At 40.1% G+C, this 25,804-nt stretch overlaps 1 protein-coding gene across 1 annotated transcript in view; it reads left to right on the top strand.

Moving 5' to 3' along the window:
- Window positions 1-25,804, top strand: part of CPNE4 (copine 4) — a 572,759-nt gene that overhangs the window by 428,992 nt on the left and 117,963 nt on the right. Inside the window, exon 7 of the mRNA XM_079922482.1 lies at window positions 2,220-2,309. Within this exon, the coding sequence (XP_079778608.1) occupies window positions 2,220-2,309 (90 nt within the window). The remainder of the gene's footprint in view (window positions 1-2,219; window positions 2,310-25,804) is intronic.

Here is a 25,804-nt window from a genome sequence, read left to right as displayed (position 1 = left end):
CTTGGAGCTGAGAGAAAAATGTGCTTCCAGTGTGGGGTAAAGGAAGAAGGAACTCTTATGACTCTCTCAGGATGATAGTGGGGTGCTGTGTTCCCATACCCTACACTGGAAATCCATTTCCTTTTTCCTGAAGTAGCAGAGTTGCAGGTAGCATTAGGGGAACTTTTCATGTCATATTTAAGGTAAACAAGAATCAAATAGTCTTGGACGGGCTAGTTCTGTGGATGTCATCTGGTACATGGTTAGCATTTAATAAAGTGTGTCTACTAAAGAATGAATACATGAATGGAGTTGAATATTGATAGTTATGTCCACTCCCTGTGATAGTATAATGTGATTCTTTGGACAGTCACAAACTATTCCCTGGGGAATAGTTTCAAATGCAACTGGGATGGTTTCCCTGAGTGGCACCCCATCACCATCACCAAATAGAACTTTTTCCCACATAAAGATTCCTTTGGTGGGACAAAGTTCTCTCAGGAGAAGTAACTAAATGTTGGGGAGAATCAGAAGTCGTACCCATTCATGACTTTTCTCGAGCCAGTGCACGGGGACTTGAATGTGCAGGGAGAAAGAAGAGGGGTGGCATATTGTTAGACTTCTTCTTCACTCCTGACGGCATCCCTCCAAGAAGAGGTAAATTCCCCTGTTCCCCTCTAACTCTTCCCCATACCCCATTGTGAGGGGCTCCTGGAATCTCATAAGAATTGTGATTGTGAAGTTTTCCAATGAGTCAATCAACATAACATTGATTTTTCCTCTTTCTTACTCAATAGATACAAAAAAAATACCAGGCAATACCTTTCTTTCTGGGTAAGCACATGTGTGTGTGTGCATACACACACACACAGAGATTTTAATTTCAGCGGAAATTTCTAGTTGAAATTTTGATCTGCTATTGAGTTTTATGAAACTGTTGTAATGAAACATCTTCACTTTTTAGTATTTCTATACAAGGGTGAGAAATTTAAATTAACCAAAACAATTTTATCTAACTTTTCTTCTCACTATCACTTTGCTCATTCAGCGAATGAGAACAAAAAGCAGTCACATAGGAACATTATTTTTCTACTTTTTAATGCATTAAAGGAAATGTAATAATGAGCCTACAGTATAATCAATAATTCATCATTATATTAAGGAATTCAGGAGAAGAGGGAATCACTTATAAAATAATTATGTTATGTAGATAGAGAATTAATTTTTTTACAATTCTAAGGCTCTGCTAACTAAAAACTTCATAGGAAGAAAAGTCAATATGACAGAACTCCATTTAACTTCGTTTGTATGTCCCCTAGAGCAGTGGTTCTCAAATATCATGCATCAGAATCACCTAACGGCCCACCTCGAGAGTTTCTGTCAGTAGGTCTCGGTGGAATCTAGACATTTGCATTTTTACCAAGTTCCTGCTGGTCCAGGAACCACACTTTGGTAGCCCCTGCCCTAGAGTACACAGTACAATCTTAGGCACAGAGCAAATACTCATACGCTAAACCAAATTGAATTACTGAATCATCTGATGGCAGAATAAGACTTGACTCGAATAGACCCTCAGGCAGGATTTAGCCAAGTTCATGATTAGTAAACTGCTTTTAAAAGGGTTTCACAATATTGCAGTCTTAGTTTGTGATCCTGAAGATCTGCCCTGTTATGCCTTCCGAGCATACCTAGTATAAATGTATTCCTGGGATTTTTCTTCTAGAAACTTTTCTTCTGACTTGCAATCTGATCTAACCAAGGTCACAGGTCACCAAAGACTGCTCAGTTCTTCAGCAGCAGAATTGTCCTGCCACACACCCCCCACACACACCAACAGGCTTTACGTATGCTGACCTCATTAGAAGAGAATTTATGCCATAGGACTGACAGTCCTACAGAACTGGCGATACCTTATCAGAGGCAGAGGCAGCCCATCTCCTTAATCCCAACCCCTTTTGATATAGAAGGGGTCTTCTCCAGCATCCACATACTGGACAATATTATTGTCATTATTCATGAAATAACAGCCAGGCCAGTGACCGCAAGAGTTCTGCCCATAACGATCCACCTAGTGGGCACCCTTGAAAGGTTTACTACTCCAAGTTTTCATTAAGGCACCTTTTCCAGACAATTGTCCTTATCATAAGCACCACAGTGTTTCTCAAGCAGTTTTTATGTTGAAATGTGAAAATGTCAAGCACTTACTCTCCCACCCACCACTCCTCTCCTTTTTTCCTCAGGTTGTGATGAATAACTTAAGCCCAGCCTGGAAATCATTCAAAGTATCAGTAAATTCTCTATGCAGTGGAGATCCCGACCGCCGGCTGAAGGTCAGAAATCTGTCTGTCTGAGAAATGTAATTTTACATATTTACCCCTCCTCTTTCTCTTCAAGTGAATGTTGGCAAACCCCAAATCTTCTGTATCATTTACCCAAATCTCTTAGCATCTTGATGGAAGAAACAAGGGCTCTCCTTTCTGCTGGAGCCATCGAAGCTCCTGAGATAACATGAGATAAATCTCAATCATGTTACGTTAAGTGGCAAATCCCATGGCCTCTAGGAGAGAAACTGTGGCAATAAGTTCAGGGTATATTTGGGAGTTATTAAAAACATAAATACTGTTGTTATCAGTTATCTACCACTGCATGACAGACTACTCCAAAATTTAATGCTTAAAACAATAGCCATTTATTTAGCTTATGATTCTGTACATTGTCAAGTTGAGTTCATCTAGGAGGCTCTTTTCTTGGTCTTGCATGGACTTCCTCATGTATTTGCAGTCAGCTGTACCTGAGCAGGACACCTCTGCTTCTGGAGTTTGTCTGGCTGTCATCTGGAATGATCAGGGTGGCGGGGCCATTTGTCTCTCATCGATCAGCAGGCTAGCTTGACTTACACACTCAGCAACCTTAGGGTCCAAAAGAGCCAGGACAAAACATGCACGTCTCGAGGCCCAGTCTCAGACTCACATGAGGTCACTTCCTCTGCGTTCTATTGGCCAGTCACACAGCCATCCCAGATTCAGGGATGAGGAAATAGGACATGGACTCTACCTCTTGGCGGGAGGAGCTGCAGAGTATGGTGGCCACTTTTTTCAGTCTACCACACAGGCTTTTTGAGAATCATGGGAATGTAGAAGTTGGAAGAAAAGACTCATTATAAGAGTCAGGACGATCAAAGGAGGACAATAGGCTAAGTGCCTGAAGCAGACTCCCAGAGTCATTCCTTATGGTCCCTCGTCTGGCCCTCTCTCTACCTTGGAAGTCCAGAAGCTCCATGTTGTCAGTGTCCCAGAGGTGACTCTACCAACTCAGGACGACTGAGTAAATTCAATAGAGGCCAGAGCTATAAATCAAAAGGCCAACAGGTTCATGTTCAGTGAGAAACATGACCCTCAAGCAGACTCAACATTCATATCAGCTTTACCAGAGCATTTTCTCCATGTGAGCAAACCATGGGGAAGACAGTTTTCAGAAGGTTGTGTGACAGCCTAAAAGCAGAGCCAGGGAAGCTGGATAATGGAGGTGGTTAATGGCTTGAGACCTTAAAAGCCTGGGACACCTACCACCCCAATGGGATTATATGTCTGTTAGGCAGACTAAACATTCATGTTGGGGGCACCAACTCCCCTGGAAAGTGTTAGATGGGCACTGCCAATGTTTGTCTTTGTAACTTTACACTTTCCTCACTCTTTTTGCCCTGTAAACCTTCTTCTGATGGATATAATTATTTGCATTTGTCAATGTCATCCATCAGTTTAGAATCCTATCCATTGGTTAGTCCCAAACTCTTAATGTGACTTTACATCTTTGTTTAAAACCATTTTGTTTGGACTTTGTACTATCTTTGGACATGCTTACTTCTGTGGTCTGGAGGAGCTGCTCAGAGTTGTCCCTAATATCTCCTGTGGGAGCCTCCAAGCCCACTGGAATTGTCTTTCATGCCAAAATCAGGACTCCTGGCTGTTTGGGCCTCGTGTATAAGCTCATATTCACAGTTGCCAAGACCTACAGCTTCAGGCCTGGGTTGGGGATTGTCACCTATACTCTGAGCCACCCCATCCCAGTCCCAGGGAGATAAATGGACCCTTTTGGGAGAAATAAGATAATGCCTACATTAGCCATAGGTCAACTTAGTCATGGTGAGTTATCAGATAAAAGGGGAGGGTTATCTGTAACTGAATAAATTAAAATGCAGAAAAGGAGCATTTTGTGGCCTTTTGAGTGCTCTGCTGTCTGTAGAGGACAAGTGGGAATAAAGGAGAGAGAGAGAAAGAGAGAGAGGGAGAGAGGGAGGAAGGAAAAGGAAAGGAATGAAGGAAGCAAGGAGAGAGAGACAGAGAAAGGGAGGATCAGGATTTCTCAACAGCTGTACCATTGACATTTGGACTTTGTTGTGGGGACCTGTCCTGTGCATTGTAGGATGTTTAGCAGCATCCCAGGCTACTAAACACTTGTAGTAATACTTCACCCCCATCAGTCTTACAGCCAAAAGTGTATTCAGACATTATGAAATGTCCCCTGGAGGGTAAAATCATTTAGACCAATGCGTCAGAATCACCTAGAAGGCTTGTTAAAACGCAGATTGTTAGGTGTTATCCCCAGGGTTTCTGATTAGGTGGGTCTGGAGTGAGCCTGAGAATTTGCATTCTACAATTCCTGAGTGACGCTAATGCTGCTGGTCCCAGCCCACACTGAGAACTCCTGGTACAGATATTTGCTCCTTCATTACAGTCCTTGCGCGGCTCAGTGCCCCCCACCACCTTCCACCACCCAGCCTCCCCTCCACCACCTTTTCTCTGCCCAGCACTCATACCCACCCTGCCCTCTCCAAGCCTTCAGGGCTGGGCACATGCCTCTCTCTGCCTGATGCCTTCTTCATTCTTCTGCTTTTCTTGGATTATCATCATCTGCTACTTTCCTTCAGGTCTCTCCAATATCCCTCCACTTCCAGAAACCTTCCCTGATCTCTTTAGCTTCTATGGGTGCCCTCTAGCCCTCTGTACCCACCTCATAGAGATACTTCACTTGTTTGGAACATTTCCGTTTCCATCTCTTTCCCCAGCAGGTGACTCTTTCTTCCCAGTTTGCCCCTTCAGGGTGAGAACCATGTTTTTTCCCCTGTGTATCCAGGCATCCAGCCCAGCGCTCGGCACAGAGCAGATACTCAGTAACTGTTTCTGGAGTGAATGGACAGAGGAGCAGGGAGGTGCTAAGAGGTCAGCAGTGCGTCACTGGCAGGTGCAGTGGGGGGGGGGGGGGAAGGGGGAATCCCCCCACACAGGTGTGCTGAGCTCATTAGGTGACAAACCCAATATCATCACTCACCTGCTCACAATCACCAAATGCAGCTTTTCTGAAAAGCTGGAGAGACTTCCTGTATTGCCCTTTATCTGTATTGATTATTTCATCACAAAGGCCACTGAGAAATGCTCATAATGTTGTTCCCATTCAGCTTTCTCTGAAATAAAATGGTACCATATTGGCAGGCAGCAACTCCTCACCACCAAGAAAACCCAGAAAGTGAACTTTTAAATTAAAAAATCTGGGGACTTCCCAGGTGGTCCAGTGGTTAAGGATCTGCCTTCCAATGCAGGGGGTGTGGGTTTTATCCCTGGTCAGGGAGCTAAGATCCCACATGGCTCACGGCCAAAAAAATAAAACAAAAGCAATATTGTAACAAATTCAATAAAGACTTTAAAAATGGTCCACATCAAAAAAAAAAAAAAAAAAAAAAAGACCAGAAAAGAAAACATTTTAAAACCCTCTGTCCATTTAGATTCTCAGTCTTGGCAAAACTCTCATAATGAGGTCTTTGTCCCAAATGAGACTTGATATATATATATATATTTTTTAAGAAGATGTTGAGGGTAGGAGTTTATTAATTAATTTATTTATTTTTGCTGTGTGTTGGGTCTTCGTTTCTGTGTGAGGGCTATCTCCAGTTGTGGCAAGCAGGGGCCACTCTTCATCGTGGTGCACAGGCCTTTCACTGTCGCGGCCTCTATTGTTGCGGAGCACAGGCTCCAGACGCGCAGGTTCAGTAGTTGTGGCTCACGGGCCTAGTTACTCCGCGGCATGTGGGACCCTCCCAGACCAGGGCTCGAACCCGTGTCCCCTGCATTAGCAGGCAGATTCTCAACCACTGCGCCACCAGGGAAGCCCCGAGACTTGATATCTTTAAATCTCTTTTATTCAGGGTCCACACTAGCACCAAGTTTAAATAAAACCAGGTTTTTCTTTTGGTTTTATTTATTTTTTTCCTCCTCTATGGGAAAAGTTTTTTAAAAGCATTCAAATAAGTACTTTTCAGAAATTGATGCTTTAATTTATTTATTATGAAAAATTTTAAACATCCATAAAAGTAGTGGGTTATGATAACCCACCCCCCTCCCCACACCCATCACACAGCCTCAACCATTATTAACTTGTGGCCAATTTTATTTCATCTGTACTCCCAATACCCATTTTCTGTCACCCTGCCCCCCCCAACTACCACTAGATCGTTTTGAAGCCAATCTCAGACCAGGGCTCACTCATTCATTAGGTAAAGCAAGCGTAGTGCCAGAACACATGATACTTTTAAGAACCTACAAGAACGTTTTAATTTCTTTTAAAGTCAGAAGGAAAAATGAAATTGTAAGGTTGAATAAAATGTTTCCATTTTTTTCTCACATCAGAAAACAATAACATTTTTAGGATCCCCAAAATCTATTATGGTAAGAGGGGGTCCATGAAGGCAAAAGGGCCTGGGGCCAATGTAAGTCACTATGGGGTCCTCTCCCAAACACCATACCATTTCATCTGAAAATACTGCAATATGTATCTCTAAAGGACAAGGAATCTTTCTATAAACATAAGCACAAACCTATTTCTATACCGAGAATATTATCTAAGCTTCCTTAATGCCAGCAAATGTTCTGCCACTATTCATATGTGACCATCTAATTTACTTAATAGTTTTTTTTTTTCAAATTGGAATCTAAACAAGGTCCAAGCATTGCATTTGACTGAAATGTCTCTGAAGTCTCTTTCAATCTGTTAGTTCTCTCTCCCTCTTTTTTTTTCTTTTTCCTTGCAATTTAATTAAAGAAACTTGAAGAAACTTCTTTTACTTGAAGAAATCAGGCTGGTTTGTTCTGTCACATTTCCCCCACTCTGTGTTCCCTGTAAACAGCTAGTTGGGACTTGATCAGATTCAGTGGCTGTTTTGTAGCAAGAACGTTTTACAAGGGATGGTGCTCTTTTATGGTCTTAAAAGTTATTGAGGAGCATTGCCTAGATTCATTATTTCATTAGAATTTCCAAAATGGTAATTTTCTAATTCTATTATTCCTTCTTTATCTGTTATTTAGAGTTCTTCTGTAAAGAAGAGCTCCCTTTAACAGCTGTTTGGTTCCCTGAGGTGTGATTTGTACAAGAAAGGCTGGAAAATGCTTTATTCTTTCTTTTTTTCAAACAATTTTCAGAATAACAAGTTACTTCTCTAGCGTCCTTCATAGGTGACTAATGGGGTCCCTCACTATTATTAAGAATTCATGGATTTTTTAATATATCCCAGTGTTTCAATCTATTTCAGTTATAATTATTCCTTTGAAATCTTGTATCGTCCCTTGTTTAACCCGTTAAAACCACTTCAAGTTGGCTCTTGAGTTCTTAATAGTTTCTTTGCTTTCTGGTATGAATTTTTTTAATTCATGAATTTTGAAATTTTGAAATTCCTTTTTTCTGTAAGATATGTATCTCTCTATAGATGCTAACTCATACTTTAAAGTCTAGAGACAATTCCTCTCTATAGTTGAAGCTCTAACCCATAGAACGGTTGGGTTCCTTTGTTTCATTTTGCTTTCAGCATTTAGAATTTATTTTTTCAAGTTTAATTTTGTCTTATAATTATATAAAATGTTTACATGATTCTAAAGTCAAAACTACAAAACAAAGTATATTCAGAAAAGTTTAGCTCCCATTCCTGTTTCTCTAGTTTTTACTCTCTTCCCTTACAGGTATTCATTTTGTAGCACATTTTAATACCTGATAGAACCAGCCTCTCTCACTTCTGTATTCTTTGTATTTTTAAGGGTCTTCAGGTCTGCTTGGATATTTTGCTTGTTGTTCTTTCCATTAAGCTTTATAAGCAACTAGTACCAGAATAAAAAAAAAAAAAAACTGATAGTATTTTTATTGAGATTGCAAAGGAAATCTCTTCTTTTTTATTTTTTACATCTTTATTGGAGTATAATTGCTTTACAATGGTGTGTTAGTTTCTGCTTTATAACAAAGTGAATTAGTTATACATATACATATGTTCCTATATCTCTTCCCTCTTGCAGAAATCTCTTCTAATATTGTCTCTCCAGCCCAGAACATGGCTCGTCTTTCAGTTCATTCAAGTCTCCTTTTGTGTTTGCAGGAGCACTTACTATTCCTCTTAGAGGTTTGGAATGTTTGTTTTTAAGTTTATGCCTAGTTTGTTTGTTTCTTTCTTTCTCTTCCATTACACCTTCTAACAACTATTGTTTGTATACATAAAAGCTATTGAATTGTTTTCTTAAATAACTATTTGATTAAATTTTATTGTTGTTTATACTAATTTTCTCTTAATTTTTTGGAGTTTTTAAAATATAGATCATATGGAAATAGAGATAGTTTTGCCCCTACTTACTTAACTAGTCGTTCTCCTTATTTCTTTTCTTTATTTGTGTGTACCAGTTCTCCCAACACAATGTTAAATAGTAGTAGAGATGGAGGGCATCCTCTGGTCTTATTCACCAGTATGATGGAAAATGCTCTGGTGTTTCTCCATTAATTCTGACAGAGGTTAATTTTTTAAAGTAATTGTGAAGGTGTCAGAGGCTTAGAGTTTTCTCAGCCACATCTACTGAGCCTTAAGTACCTATGGTAGGATTCAGAGAGGATTCTTTCTCGGTAACTCAAGAGACAACCCTGCAACAAGCTGAAATGTCTTCTGAACTATGTAAAAGACATTGCATTACTTCCTAAGTAGATTTAGGGTTACATTTAATATTAACTATTTAAAGAAATATATGTATTTAATATTTAATATTTAATACTAGCTGTTTAATGACATATATTTAATATTTAATGTTAGCTATTTAATGAAATATATATTTAATATTTAATAGTAGCTACTTAATGAAATGTATTTAATATTTAGCTATTGAATGAAATTATCCATGATTTCTATGGCATATTAGAGTCCTTATCAAAATCACAACTTCATTTACTTCTAACCATACTGTGAGGTAGATTCCATTGTGTTCATTTTACAGATGAAGAAACTGAGGCTCAAAACCCCATGCAGTCAAATGTCAAATTTCATGCTTTTTGTTGAATCGTACTGCCTCTATTTTGTTGTATCCTTAGAAAATAAATCATCCTGATAAAGGATGATTTATCCCATTACTCTCACTCAACCAAAATGCTTATCATCATTCAAACATTTAACAGAAAGAAGACTTGTCTCTATGTAACATATTTCATAAAGTCTGAGAAACTATCAACTATTCACCATACCACTAAAGGGGAAAAAACACTCTCAATGAAATTATAACACAGTGTTTTCTATTAATTTGTGGTTGTTAAGAAAATAAATATGTGCCTCTTTGATTCTATGAAATATGGTATTAATAATTTCCTTTGATTTTTATCAACACATTATTAATACCCAGTACATATTTGTTAGGAGACAGTGCTGGTATTCAGAATAGATTCTTCCAGATGGGGATCTTAGAAAGAAAGAGGAGAAGGGACCACCAGCAAGTATTATTAACACCCTAATTGTGCCTAGTACTGGGGGAAAGGTCATGCCAGAACAATCAAGACAAATACCATGTAAGCACCTTGAGGTCATTTCCTGTCCCTTTCTCTGGTGCTCAAACTGCACAGGTAACTTGGAGACTTTCCCCTAGAGTTTATCGGACATCCTCTGAGGATAATTGATAGAAGCCACTTGCCTTGAAGAGGGATCTAGAGTGAGGAGGACCAGTTGCTTCTGTATCAACTTGCCCCCAGGCCTTATTCTGGAGAGAGGCCCAGGTTATTAGCTGAGGTCTTAGTGGGGTGGACACAAGCAAGACAGAACCAGGAGAAGGAAATAGCAGAAAAGAAGGAGAAGCAAGTCCCCAAAATCAAAGCAGAGGTGATGAAACTCAGGAGGCCATGAGGATTGAGAGGGGGCCCGGACACAAGTCTAAAGCAACCATAAATGGCATTTTTACCCACCTAATATCTTGCTCATTCTTCATGCCCTCCCTTCTTCTGTAGTGCTTCCTGGGTGATTTAAAACAGCATGTTCACAAGCTCCCTCCTGACACCCCAAAGTTGGATTCCCGGCAGGTCAGAAAAGTGCTCTGTTGAATAAGAATCCCAGTGGTCCCGGAATCTTCAGTTTAATGGTTTTCCTAAACAATTCTCGTGCAGGCCATTTGCCAAGAGCACATGGAGAAACAGTGTCTTCCCACTGATTATGCAAACCTAGCTGACTTCTTGGCACCTCTCTTAGGTAGCTCAGTGTTTTTCCTGCCACCTCACTGCAAAGCTAATGTGTGTATATATTTGCTCTTCCTCCTGTATGAAATCCTAACATTCGTTCATCCTTGGCTTCTATCCAGCTATTCCCATCCTCCCTTCTCAGGTGTGACCAAGCCATCTTCTCCACAAATTCACTGTCTTTGCTTACTCTCTGAGCCAGACTGGCTCACAACTGCCAAACAGATTGGACTCCTGGAGTGTGTTCTTGGAGTTTGCCCTGGACATTCCCCCTTTACTCCCAACCCCATATGACTCCTAAATCCTGGACCCCTAAGTACCTCTTATTTGGCCTCAGATCCTTTGGACTTAGTTCCATACTTGTTTCATCCTGATTTTCTCTAACAAACCTCTGGCTCTTACTGCTTAGAAAGGAAGAAACCCCACCCCAGTTCCAACCCCCAGATCTCAGTCCTTGACAGTGGCCTCAGTTCAGCCCCATAGTCCCCCCAAATTCATGGAAAGGGCTTCAATCATTAGAGAGCCCACAGCTTACACCAGCATTTCCTGATTCTTGCTACAAAACATGGAAATTTGGAATTTAGGGGTTCATTGCTATGTTCAGTGTGGCTGGAAACACCTGTAGTAAAGAATCTGACATTCCCAGGTGGGTGGAAGCAAGTTTACTTCCTTCTCTACCTACCTTATAATGGAAAGGGAAAAATTTGGGGGTGGCTTATGGTCCTATGAAGCTTTGTTGAGATCTGTTAAAATGTAAGTGCTTTCTTGATGTCCTCTGGACTCGAGGGTTGCTGGTTTTATGACTCTGGATATCCCACTCAGCCTAGATGCCCTGCAGTTACCAGAGGACTGCAGACTCACCAAGGTGTCTCTGTGTTGGATCAGCTCTGACACAGGAATTCTCAATGCCACTTAAGTAAATGGCACCTGAGCCCAGCAGCCTGCCTCTACTGAGATCTGTAATCTATACAGTACTGCAGCAAAGAAAAGCAACAGCCAGCTTAAATACTGTTAAATTGTGCAGGAATAGAGAAACTTCTGAATGAGAGAAAAACTACATATTCTCTTAAGTTTAATAATATTTTTCCTTTTCATTAATATTATCCCCCTTTTTACAGATGAGGAATTCAAAACTCTTTGTTTAAGGAAATTGTTGAAGATTACACAGTGAAGTAGTGCAGGATTAGTTTAAACCCAGCTCTCTCATGCTCCATCGTTCTTGTCCTTAACTATTGAAGGACAGCTAACATTCACCGAGCATTCACCCACCAGCTCCCAGTTGCTTCGCTGGACACTGCTTAAGTGACTTCATTTAACCCTATAATTATCCTAGGTTATACAATGCTGTGGTAACAAAGTGCCCCCATGAAATATTAGTTTCTCACTCACATAACAATCAGAACTAAAGATTTCTAATCAGTGTCTGCCTCTCCTGTGTGCAGTGATTCAGAACCCAAGTTGCTTCTATCTTGTGGCTCCTCCATACCTTAGAGCCTCACTGTTATTTGTATCCACAGGTAGAAGGGTAAAAAATGTGGAGAGGGATGCGCGGCCCATGAAGAAGCCGGTAGCTTAGTTGTGCCTGTATAGAACTAGGAGTGCCTCAGCTTTTTCTTATCTCCAATCACTTTTCCCCACTTTCCCCACAACCAAGCTTTATCCCAAAAACATCTCCAGCCCTTCAACTTTGCCAACAGGGATTTGAGATTTGTTCACCCATCTCCTCACTTGGCTGCCTCATGAATAAAGCCTTTCTCTGATGCAAACTTTGGCATCGCAGGTTCTGGCTTGCTGCACCCTGGCCAATCACGGCTTGTCCTTCAAGATTCCACCTGGTTCTTACCTCCCTAAGAAGGCTCGTTTGATGCCTCGACCTAGGGTACATAGGAGGTGTATTTGCTGAAGCCCTGTATAATCAAAGAAAATCTACTGAAGGCTCTACAGGTAAAAGGCAATGGATTTAACAGTAGACTTTTCTTCAATGTTGTCTGACATCCAATATTACATAGAAGTTTGAGTGAGGCTAATGGCAGACTCTGGGAAGGCTCATGCCAAGGAGTACTTCCCAGACTTCCACTGCCAGTGTCCTTATCCCTGCAGTGAGTCACAGCCACCCCCCACTTTTGCAGGAGACCCTCCAACACTAGCAGCCATATGGCTAACAGGGTCTTACTGCTCCAGCCGGGTGTCAGACCTGAGTCTCTAAGGTGGGAGAGCCGAGCTCGGGACATTGGATCACCAGAGACCTCCTGTCCCCACATGGTATCAGTTGGCGAGAGCTTTCCCAGATATCTCCATCTCAACACTAAGACCCAGCTCCACTCAATGACCAGGAAGCTCCAGTGCTAGAAACCCCATGCCAAATAACTAGCAAGACAGGAAAACAACCCCATCCATTAGCAGAGAGGCTGCCTAAAATCATACTAAATTCACAGACACCCCAAAACACACTACCAGATGTGGTCCTGCCCCCCACAAAGACAAGATCCAGCCTCAGCCACCAGAACACAGGCACCAGTCCCCTCCACCAGGAAGCCTACACAACCCACTAAACTAACCTTACCCACTGGGGGTAGACACAAAAACAATGGGAACTATGAACCTGCAGCCTGCAAAAAGGAGACATCAAACATAGTAAGTTAAGCAAAATGAGAAGACAGAAATATGCAGCAGATGAAGGAGCACAGTAAAAACCCACCAGACCAAACAAATGAAGAGGAAATAGGCAGTCTACCTGGAAAATAATTCAGAGTAATGATAGTAAAGATGATCAAAAATCTTGAAAATAGAATGGAAAAAATACAAGAAAAGTTTAGCAAGGACCTAGAAGAACTAAAGAGCAAACAAAAAATGATGAAAAAAAAATAAATGAAATTAAAAATTCTCTAGAAGGAATCAGTAGCAGAATAACTGAGATAGAAGAAAGGATAAGAGACCTGGAAGATAAAACACTGAAAATAACTACCACAGAGTAGAATAAAGAAAAAAGAATGAAAATAAGTGAGGACAGTCTCAGAGATGTCTGGGACAACATTAAACTCACCAACATTTGAATTATAGGGGTCCCAGAAGAAGAAGAGAAAAACAAAGGGACTGAGAAAATATTTGAAGAGATTATAGTTGAAAACATCCCTAATATGGGAAAGGAAATAGTCGATCAACTCCAAGAAGTGCAGAGAGTCTCATACAGGATAAATCCAAGGAGAAACATGCCAAAACACATATTAGTCAAACTATCAAAAATTAAATACAGAGATACCCTCATCCACCAGAGGGCAGACAGCAGAAGCAAGAAGAACTACAATACTGCATCCTGTGGAACAAAAACAATATTCACAGAAAGATAGACAAGATGAAAAGGCAGAGGGCTATATACCAGATGAAGGAATAAGATAAAACCCCAGAAAAACAACTAAATGAAGTGGAGATAGGCAACCTCCCAGAAAAAGAATTCAGAATAATGATAGTGAAGATGATCCAGGACCTCGGAAAAAGAATGGAGGCAAAGATTGAGAAGATGCAAGAAATGTTTAACAAAGACCTAGAAGAATTAAAGAACAAACGAAAAGAGGTGAACAATACAATAACTGAAATGAAAACTACACTAGAAGGAATTAATAGCAGAATAACTGAGGCAGAAGAATGGATAAGTGACCTGGAAGACAGAATGGTGGAATTCACTGCTGCAGAACAGACTAAAGAAAAAAGAATGAAAAGAAATGAAGACAGCCAAACAGACCTATGGGACAACATTAAATGCAACGACATTCGCATTATAGGGGTCCCAGAAGGAGTACAGAGAGAGAAAGGACCATAGAAAATATTTGAAGAGATTATAGTCGAAAACTTCCCTAACATGGGAAAGGAAATAGCCACCCAAGTCCAGGAAGTGCAGCGAGTCTCATACAGGATAAACCCAAGGAGAAGCACACCGAGACACATAGTAATCAAATTGGCAAAAATTAAAGACAAGGAAAAATTATTGAAAGCAGGAAGGGAAAAATGACAGACAACATACAAGGGAACTCCCATAAGGTTAACAGCCGATTTCTCAGCAGAAACTCTACAGGCCAGAAGGGAGTGGCATGATATACTTAAAGTGATGAAAGGGAACAACCTACAACGAAGATTACTCTACCCAGCAAGGATCTCATTCAGATTCGATGGAAAAATCAAAAGCTTTACAGACAAGCAAAAGCTAAGAGAATTCAGCACCACCAACCAGCTCTACAATGCTAAAGGAACTTCTCTAAGTAGGAAACACTTAGAGAAAGAAAAGAACCTACAAAAACAAACCCAAAACAATTAAGAAAATGGTCATAGGAACATACATATCGATAATTACATTAAACATGAATGAATTAAATGCTCCAACTAAAAGGCACAGGGTTGCTGAATGGATACAAAAACAAGACCCATGTATATGCTGTCTACAAGAGACCCACTTCAGACGTAGGGACACGTACAGACTGAAAGTGAGGAGATAGAAAAAGATATTCCATGCAAATAGAAATCAAAAGAAAGCTGGAGTAGCTATACTCATATCAGGTAAAATAGACTTTAAAGTAAAGAATATTACAAGAGACAAGGAGGTAATTACATGATGACCAAGGGATCAATCCAAGAAGAAGATATAACAATTATAAGTATATATGCACCCAACATAGGAGCACCTCAATACATAAGGCAAGTGCTAACAGCTATTAAAGAGGAAATCGACAGTAACACAATAATAGTGGGGGATTTTAACAACTCACTTACACCAATGGACAGATCATCCAAAATGAAAATAAAGAAGGAAACAGAAGCTTTAAATGACACAATAGACCAGATAGATTTAATTGATATTTATAGGACATTCCATCCAAAAACAGCAGATTACACTTTCTTCTTAAGTGCACATGGAACATTCTCCATAATAGATCACATCTTGGGTCACAAATCAAGCCTCAGTAAATTTAAGAAAATTGAAATCATATCAAGCATCTTCTCTGACCACACCGCTATGAGATTAGAAATGAATTACAGGGAAAAAAATGTAAAAAACACAGACACATGGAAGCTAAACAATACGTTACTAAATAAGCAAGAGATCACTCAAGAAATCAAAGAGGAAATCAAAAAACACCTAGAGACAAATGACAATGAAAACACGGTGATCCAAAAACTATGGGATATGGCAAAAGCAATTCTAAGAGGGAAGTTTATAGCTATACAAGCCTACCTCAAGAAACAAGAAAAATCTCAAGTAAACAATCTAACCTTACACCTAAAGGAACTAGAGAAAGAAGAACAAACAAAACACAAAGTTAGCAGAAGGAAAGAAATCATAAAGATCAGAGCAGAAATAAATGAAATAGAAACAAAGAACACAATAGCAAAAGTCAATAAAACTAAATCTGGTTCTTTGAGAAGATAAACAAAATTGACAAACCATTAGCCAGACTCATCTAGAAAAAGAGGGAGAGGACTCAAATCAATAAAATTAGAAATGAAAAAGGAGAAGTTACAACAGACACCGCAGAAATACAAAGCATCCTAAGAGGCTACTACAAGCAACTCTAGGCCAATAAAATGGACAACATGGAAGAAATGGACAAATTCTTAGAAAGGTATAAACTTCCAAGACTGAACCAAGAAGAAACAGAAAATATGAATAGACCAATCACAAGTAATGAAATTGAAACTGTGATTTAAAATCTTCCAACAAACAAAAGTCCAGGACCAGATGGTTTCACAGGTGAATTCTATCAAACATTTAGAGAAGAGTTAACCCCCATCATACTCAAACTCTACCAAAACTTGCAGAGGAAGGAACACTCCCAAACTCATTCTATGAGGCCACAATCTCCCTGATACCAAAACCAGACAACGATACGACAAAAATAGAAAATTGCAAACCAATATCACTGATGAATATGGGTGCAAAACTCCTTAACAAAATACTAGCAAACAGAATCCAACAACACATTAAAAGGATCATACACCACGATCACGTGGGAATTTTCCCAGAGATGCAAGGATTCTTCAATATACACAAATCAATCAATGTGATACACTATATTAACAAATTGAAGAATAAAACAGTATGATCATATCAATAGATGCAGAAAAAAGCTTTTGACAAAATTCAACACCCATTTATGATAAACACTCTCCAGAAAGTGGGCATAGAGGGAACCTACCTCAACATAATAAGGCCATATAAGACAAAGACACAGCAAACATCATTCTCAAAGGTGAAAAACTGAAAGCATTTCCTCTAAGATCAGGAACAAGACAAGGATGTCCACTCTCACTATTATTCAACATAGTTTTGGAACTCATAGCCACAGCAATCAGAGAAGAAAAAGAAATAAAAGGAATAGAATTTGGAAAAGAAGCAGTAAAACTGTCACTGTTTGCAGATGACATGATACTATACATAGAGATCCTAAAAATGCCACCAGACAACTATGAGAGCTAATCAATGAATTTGGTAAAGTTGGAGGATACAAAATTAATGCACAGAAATCTCTTGCATTCCTATACACTAATGATGAAAAATCTGAAAGAGAAATTGTGGAAACACTCCCATTTACCATTGCAACAAAAAGAATAAAATACCTAGGAATAAACCCACCTAGGGAGACAAAATACTTCTATGCAGAAAACTATAAGACATTAATGAAAGAAATTAAAGATGATACCAACAGATGGAGAGATGTACCATGTTCTCGGACTGGAAGAATCAATATTGTGAAAATGACTATACTACCCAAAGCAATCTACAGATTCAATGCAATCCCTATCAAATTACCAATGGCATTTTTCACAGAACTAGAACAAAAAATTTCACAATTTGTATGGAAACACCAAAGACTCTGAATAGCCAAAGCAATCTTGACAAAGAAAAATGGAGCTGGAGGAATCAGGTTCCTGGACTTCAGACTATACTACAAAGCTACAGTAATCAAGACAGTATGGTACTGGCACAAAAACACAAATATTGATCAATGGAGCAGGATAGAAAGCCCAGAGATAAACCCACACACATATGGTCAGCTTATCTTTGATAAAGGAGGCATGAATATACAATGGAGAAAAGACAGCCTCTTCAATAAGTGGTGCTGGGAAAACTGGACAGCTACCTGTAAAAGAATGAAATTAGAACACTCCCTAACACCATACACAAAAATAAACTCAAAATGCATTAAAGACCTAAATGTAAGGTCAGACACTATAAAACTCTTAGAGGAAAACATAGGCAGAACACAATCTATGACATAAATCAGAGCAAGATCCTTTTTGACCCACCTCCTAGAGAAATGGAAATAAAAACAAAAATAAACAACTGGGACCTAATGAAACTTAAAAGCTTTTGCACAGCAAAGGAAACCATAAACAAGAGAAAAGACAACCCTCAGAATGGGATAAAATATTTGCAAATGAATCAACGGATGAAGGATTAATCTCCAAAATATACAAGGAGCTCAAGCATCTCCATATCAAAAAAACAAACAACCCAATCCAAAAATGGGCAGAAGATCTAAATAGACATTTCTCCAAAGAAGATATACAGATTGCCAACAAACACAAAGAACGCTCAACATCATTAATCATTAGAGAAATGCAAATCAAAACTACAATATGGTATCACCTCACACTGGTTAGAATGTCCATCATCCAAAAATCTACAAACAATAAATGCTGGAGAAGGTGTGGAGAAAAGGGAACCTTCTTGCACTGTTGTTGGGATTATAAATTGATACAGCCACTATGGAGAGTAGTATGGATGTTCCTAAAAGACTAAAAATAGAACTACTATACAACCCAGTAATCCCACCACTGGGCATATACACTGAGAAAACCATAATTCAAAAAGAGTCATGTACCACAATGTTCTTTGCAGCACTATTTACAATAGCTAGAACATGGAACAACCTAAGTGTCCATCAACAGATGAATGGATAAAGGAGATGTGGCACATATATATGATGGATTATTACTCAGCCATAAAAGGAAACAAAATTGAGGTTTTTGTAGTGAGGTGGATGGACTTAGAGTCTGTCATACAGAGTGAAGTAAGTCAGAAAGAGAAAAAAATACCATATGCGAACACATGTATATGTGATCTAAAAGAAAATGGTTCTGAAGAATCTTGGGGCAGGGCAAGAATAAAGACACAGATGTAGAGAATGGACTTGAGGACACAGTGAGGGGAAAGAGTAAGCTGAGACGAAGTGAGAGAGTGGCATTGACCTATATACACTACCAAACATAAAATAGATAGCTAGTGGGAAGCAGCTGCATAGCACATGTAGGTCAGCTCGGTGCTTTGTGACCACCGAGAGGAATGAGATAGGGAGAGTGAGAGGGAGACACAAGAGGGAGGGGATATGGGGATATATGTATATGAATAGCTGATTCACTTTGTTATACAACGGCAAGTAACACAACAATGTAAAATAATTATACTCCAATAAAGACGTTAAAAAAAATGTGAAGAGAGCTTCCCTGGTGGTGCAGTGTTTGAGAGTCCACCTGCTGATGCAGGAGACGCGGGTTTGTGCCCTGGTCCTGGAGGATCCCACATGCCGCGGGGCGGCTAGGCCCATGAGCCATGGCCATTGAGCCTGTGCGTCCAGAGCCTGTGCTCCGCAGCAGGAGAGGTCACAAGAGTGAGAGGCCCATGTACCGCAAAAAAAAAAAAAATGTGAAGAGTGTTCTCTCTAGAAGTTTCAGCTGAAAACAGCACTTGACATTGCTCCCTATATTTCAATGACTAAAACTCAGTCATACAGCCACACTGAATTGCAAAAGCGGCTGAGAAATGTGGTCTAGTTGGATTTTAGGTCGTTTTTGGTGACTATCGAGCTGGCTCTTCCATGGGGAGACACTGTTAATATTCTATTTTGCAGATGAGAAAACTGAAATCACTTCACTAAATCCATGGAACTTGCAAGTGACATAACCAGAGTCATGTCTGTCTGACTCTATCCAGTAAAACTCTCTGTGATGGTGGAATATTCTGTACCTGTGATGTTCAAGAGAGTAACCCACTGCCCATATGTGGCCAAAGTCATCCTTGCCCACACTCTCCTCTCTTTCTCTTCAGGAAGCCTCCCTATTTTCATTCATCCCATGCTGGGAACACATTCCTTCTTCTCCAATAAACACCATCCCAGGAGAAAATTTCACCCCTTCATGTGTCAAGCCTCCACTGCTCATGGGAGTCCTCCTCTGCCAAGTTCCAAAGGGGAAGGAATGGGTGTCCTGAAAATGAGGTCAAAAGTAGGTACTGCCATGCAGAGATAATCTTTTCATCAGTGAGAATCAAGTCTAATTTCCTCAATATCTAAGAAGAGAGAACACCTTGTCAAAGCAAGCGCTATGTTTTTTCTCCCCAGGAAACTATATAATCTGGTCTTACATTAAAAAAGAACTTTGCAAGTTAGTGCTTGATGGGTATACATTTTCAGTGGGGAAGATGGGAAAGTTCCAGATGTGGATGGTGGTGATGGGTGCACAGCAATGTGAATGTACTTAATACCACAGAGCTGTGCACTTAAAATGGTTAAAAGTAGACTTTATGTTATGTATCTTTTTCCACAAAAAAAAAAAAGTGTGTGAAAAAAGAATCTCCTTCCTGTTTGATGTGACTTTGAACTTGCCCCTCGTGGAACACCTGCTTGGCGTTACTGTACTAACGAGCGTTTGAGTGCTGCCCATACCTGGCAAACCTCACCTAGGATGGCTCTTGCTCTCACTGCAGCCTGGGATGAGGGTGTGGCAGCTCTGCAGATGCCCAGACTCCTCCCTTTCCCTCTCAGAAACCCTTGTGGGGTACAGGGGAGGTCCTTCATTGCACCGTTATGAGTGAAAAGCACAGAAGAGTTGGCATGATCTGGTACAACTGTTTTTTGGGGAAAATGGTCAATCTCTGTCTGGTCAAGCTCTGTCTGATTAACTCAAAAAAGATTTTTGAGGAAATTACCTTTGGAAAATACTTTGAAATTCTGAACTAAGAGAACCAAATAAACACTAATCAGTGCCCTGGTGAGATCTCTCGTGTAAGGTGAAGAGGGAGTCGTGTTGTCTTCCAAGGTGGACATTTTCCTGCTAGAGAGAACATCTATTCCAATAAATCGTGATTTATTGTTGTGAGGAGAAGCAATTTCCTCACATTATTTAACCCTTCTATGCCTGCATCTGCACTGAAAATTAAGATAGCTAACCAGCTCCTGGGAAGATGCTTGGGGAGAACTAGGCAGCTGGACCAAGTTGCTGAATGATGATGGGGAGGGAACGTTCTAAGGAAAGTATGAGGATGCTCTGTGCATCATTGAGGCATAATTCAACCCGATGGGGCTCCCTGTCCCATCTGAATAATGCTGTGTGTGGGCAACATGGACATTCTCTTACGCCGGTTGCTCTTATTTGCTTGTGTGTTTGGGTTTATTTAGGCCACTTTTCATCATTCATTGCACCACTTTGTTAACGTTGAAGCTGAAAATGTTGCCTCAAGATCTCAATTTTCATTTTTGCACTTTTGGAAATGTTTTGAAATGTAGCCTTGTCAATAGGAAGGTTTTCACAAATTGGGTTGACATCCCGAGAGGCCGTTGTACTGAGTCCATTTCTGTAGGGAATTCAGCTACTCTCCCACATTTTAAACATTAAAGAGGAATGTAGGTTTTTTGGAAAAAGTATTGCAATCTGCAGCCATCCCGGACATTTCTTGTGGAAAGTCTTTTCAATAGAATTTTCAAATAAAACATTAAGAGAGCTCTCTCTTAGGAAGAAGGACAGCTTTTATAGAGTTCTTGAGGCCAAGAGAAATGACCCTTTCTTAGGTGCTGGGCAGAACAGTCCCACAGACCCTCCTCCTCAGAAGCTGGGGGAGGTGTCAGCATATTTTCATGACCACGGTGCTCATGAAACCCCAGCTGCTATAAGGTGCTCAGACTTCCAAAAATGTTCGGAAAGGCCAAGATTTTGTCTCTGGGGACCACATGAAACCACTGTCAGGGGAGAACAGACTGACTGACATAAGAAATAAAGTATTTGTCCCCTGGGAGCATGTGAGGACCTTCCTTCCTGTGACCTTAAACTCATGACAGAGGATGCAGATGCCTTTGAGCCATCCCAATAAGGAGAAGAAAGCTAGAATGATCATTACCCTGGTCTCTACCCAATGAGTTAGAAACAAGTGAGATGCCTCCTTGTGTTACCTAGCGTGGCCACTCAGCTAGACAGCTCCAGCCCAGGTCCTATCCACCAGCTGTGGTCTCCAGCTTCTTTGATTAGAGAGCCACTCACACTTGATGGGTCCTGGAAAAAGTGACTCATGTAAGAGTCAGATGTATACATCAGGAGGCCAATATATGAATTTATAAAAATTTTAATATAATTTATTATTTATTTAATAAAAACTATAAGCATGCTCCACCATACTCCTTCCCTGATGTCTAAACTTTTGTGAAGCAGAGTTAGCCATCAGAACATTGCTTGGTGAGCATGGAAAAATCAAGGCCAGGGCATATGAGGAGTCTTCAGAGATTGTACTGTGGTCAGCAGTTGGACACAAAGACCCTTTGGAGAGTTTGATTAAGTTAATAGGATATTTGCCTTTTAAAAGGCAGAATACATGAACTCATTAAGGCTGATCTCTGGACTCTAGAGCCCTGGGATCAGCCATGGTGAGTCTTGTCAAAATATAATTTCCAAAAAGTTAAAAGCATAACCCATCCAACTATCAATGATCATGTGTCAAATTTTAATCAACTCATTCATGAATGAGGAAACCAATACGATGATAAGCTATTTTCCAAGACGGATAGGTTTTACACAGTCTTTTTCTTTAAACATGACTAAGATTTCTAAACACAAAATTGATCAGTGTCCTTCACAGCAATAAATCATAAACTTCAGGGTTATCTTGGCTACTAGATAGAAATCATTGCATCATATGTAAGTTTAACATATATAACTTCACAGAGTCTGAGCTCTTAATTAATAAATAATAAAGAGCAAAATCATGCAATGGTACATTCTTGTAGGAAAATCAATCATCCTTGGGTCTGTTAAGCAAAGCTTCAGTATGCCATTGAAAGGACTTGCAGTCACACGCTTGACTTGTTTCCAGGTTATGGATAATTTTTTTTAAACTCATTGGCCCCCTAGTTCATATTTCTAGAAAGTGATACATACCTGAAATTCCTGTCTGTCCTCCTTTGCTCCCTCTCCATCTCTGAATGGCTGGCACATTGTTAAATTTCAGATGTCAGCTCAGAACCCAACTGCTCAGAGATGCCTTCCCAGAGCTCATGGTTCATACATACCTTCCTCCAAGTACTCTCCATCTCATCACCCCATTAATCTCTCTGATGGCACTTACCATCATCTGTCATCATCATGTTTATTTCTTTACATGTTTATTGTCTGTCTGCTATACTGAAATGCAAGTACCAAAGTCCAAGGGAAAGGAATTGGCCTATCTAATTCACCTCTATATCCTCAGCTCCTAAAACAGTGCTGGGCATATAGTGGATGCCTAATGGATGGATGCATGCATGCGTGCATGGGTACATGGATGGATGCATGCATGCATGGATGGATGGATGAATGCATGCATGGATGCATGGATGGATGGTGTGTATGCATGCCTAGTTACATTAGCGACATCTTTTGGAAGACTTCCTGCCAAGTTTTTGCTATTTGGTCTGCCCTTCTAAAGTCTCCAAGAAAAACACTCCTCTCATCTACTTATTCTTACCCTCACATATATTGACACTGCTGATTAACTTATTATTGCCACCTCATCACTTTTGACCTAGGGTACCACCTTTATGTAAGGCAAGGTAAATGCATTATAGAAATGTCCCTTCCTCATTGTCAGTGTCTTGGAGAACACCCCACTACAGCCCATTTACAATCATACTCTCTCCTAATAGTTTTCTCCCTCAAATTAAAGCACATCTTTCCTTGCACCAGCCCTGTAGGGTTGCAAGAAGGAAAGAAAGGAAGGGAGGAGTCTGGATGAGGGAGAAACCAATAGGGAAAGACATTTCTTCAGAATGAGGGCCTGGAATGAAAGCCACAAAGATGATAAACAAGATCTTGGCCTCACCTGGATCTCACAGCATACCTTTTGGAGGCCAAAGTGACCTAAATTCCTCCAGAAAAGGAAAGGGAAGGAAAGCAGCCTTAAGGATTTTCCAAATGTCAAGGATCTCATTTCACAGCATATTTCCTGCTCAGGTATTTACCTCCTTTAGACAATCTCTGAAATAGCTAGAACCAAGTCTAGGAATAAGAATGGTAAATTCTAGCTCATCTGTAAGCTGTGAGATTTTCAATGGAAAAAATCAGGAGACGGAGGTAGGGTGAGTAAGACAAGCAGGATTCAATTAAGTCCCAGAGTGGGTGAAAAAAGGAAGGACTATCTTCTATATTCTGATCCTCAGAACGTTTTCTATAATTTCCTTGTCTTTTTGTTCTTGTCTTTCCCTTGGCAATTAAACATCTACCCAAATTTTATTGTTGTTGACCATCCAGCATGGCTGGCTGCACTCTCATTTAAAATATGTTATGACAGCTATCTCACGAAAGAGTAAAACCACTAAATGGACTTGCCAGGAAGTGTTACCTCCAGCTCATCTCCCCTGGAAACCAGCTGGCCCTCTTCATACACTCTCTTAAAATTCACTCATCCCTGCTGCTCCCAATAATGAAACCAACTCTTGGAGGTGTACAACATACCAAACCTCAACAGACCTTTTCACAGGTCAACATATCTAGAACAATGTTGTCAAACTTGAGCATGCATCAGAATCTCCTGGAGGGCTTGTTAAAACACACATATATGGGCTCTAACCCCAGAGTTTCTGATTCAGTCAGTACAGGGTAGAGCTGGAGAATTTCCATTTCTCACAGTTCCCACGGGATGCTGATGCTGCTGGTCCAGAGTTCACATGCAGAGAATCACTGATACTGAAGAAGCAGTCAAGAGACAACCTCAACAACATCTTTCCTTCAATTCACCCATCTCCACCTTAAAATTTCTCAGTATCTGCATCTATTGTTTCCCTCTTGCCAAAACTAAGTTATTTATTCATTCACTCCAGTTCCTCATAATACTCAGACTCTTCCATGGCTAGTCACTGACACAAGTACTTTTTTTTTTAAACATCTTTATTGGAGTATAATTGCTTTACAATTGTGTGTTAGTTTCTGCTTTATAACAAAGTGAATCAGCTATACATATACATATATCCCCATATATCTTCCCTCCTGTGTCTCCCTCCCTCCCACCCTCCCTATCCCACCCCTCTAGTTGGTCACAAAGCACCGAGCTGATCTCCCTATGCTATGCGGCTGCTTCTCACTAGCTGTTTTACGTTTGGTAGTGTATATATGTCCATGCCACTCTCTCACTTCGTCCCAGCTTACCCTTCTCCCTCCCTGTGTCCTCAAGTCGATTCTATGGCAGGTCTGTGTCTTTATTTCCATCTTGCTCATAGGTTCTTCATGACCATTTTTTTTTTTTAGATTCCACACATGTGTTAGCATACAGTATTTGTTTTTCTCTTTCTGACTTACATCACTCTGTATGACAGACTCTAGGTCCATCCACCTCAATAAAAATAACTCAATTTCATTTCTTTTTATGGCTAAGTAATATTCCATTGTATATATGTGCCACATCTTCTTTCTCCATTCATCTGTCAATGGACACTTAGGTTGCTTCCACGTCCTGGCTATTGAAAATAGAGCTGCAATGAACATTGTGGTACATGATTCTTTTTGAATTATGGTTTTCTCAGGGTATATGCCCAGTGGTGGGATTGCTGGGTGGTATGGTAGTTCTATTTTTAGTTTTTTAAGGAACGTCCATACTGTTCTCCATAGTGGCTGTATCAATTTATATTCCCACCAACAGTGCAAGAGAGTTCCCTTTTCTCCACACCCTCTCTAGCATTTATTGTTTGTAGATTTTTTAATGACGGCCATTCTGACTGGTGCGAGATGATATCTCATTGTAGTTTTGATTTGCATTTCTCTAATGATTAGTGATGTAGAGCATTCTTTCATGTCTTTGTTGGCAATCTGTATATCTTCTTGGAGAAATGTCTGTTTAGGGTTTCTTCCCATTTTTAGATTGGGTTCCCTGTTTTTTTGATATTGAGCTGCATTAGTTGCTTTTATGTTTTGATGATTAATCCTTTGTCAGTTGCTTCATTTGCAAATAATTTCTCCCATTCTTAGGGTAATCTTTTCGTCTTGTTTATGGTTTCCTTTGCTGTGCAAAAGCTTTGAAGTTTCATTAGGTCAC

This window comes from Stenella coeruleoalba, assembly GCF_951394435.1.
Source record: "Stenella coeruleoalba genome assembly, chromosome: 5".
In the NCBI taxonomy this organism is placed as follows: Eukaryota; Metazoa; Chordata; class Mammalia; order Artiodactyla; family Delphinidae; genus Stenella; species Stenella coeruleoalba.
This window is presented reverse-complemented; position numbering and strand designations above follow the sequence as displayed.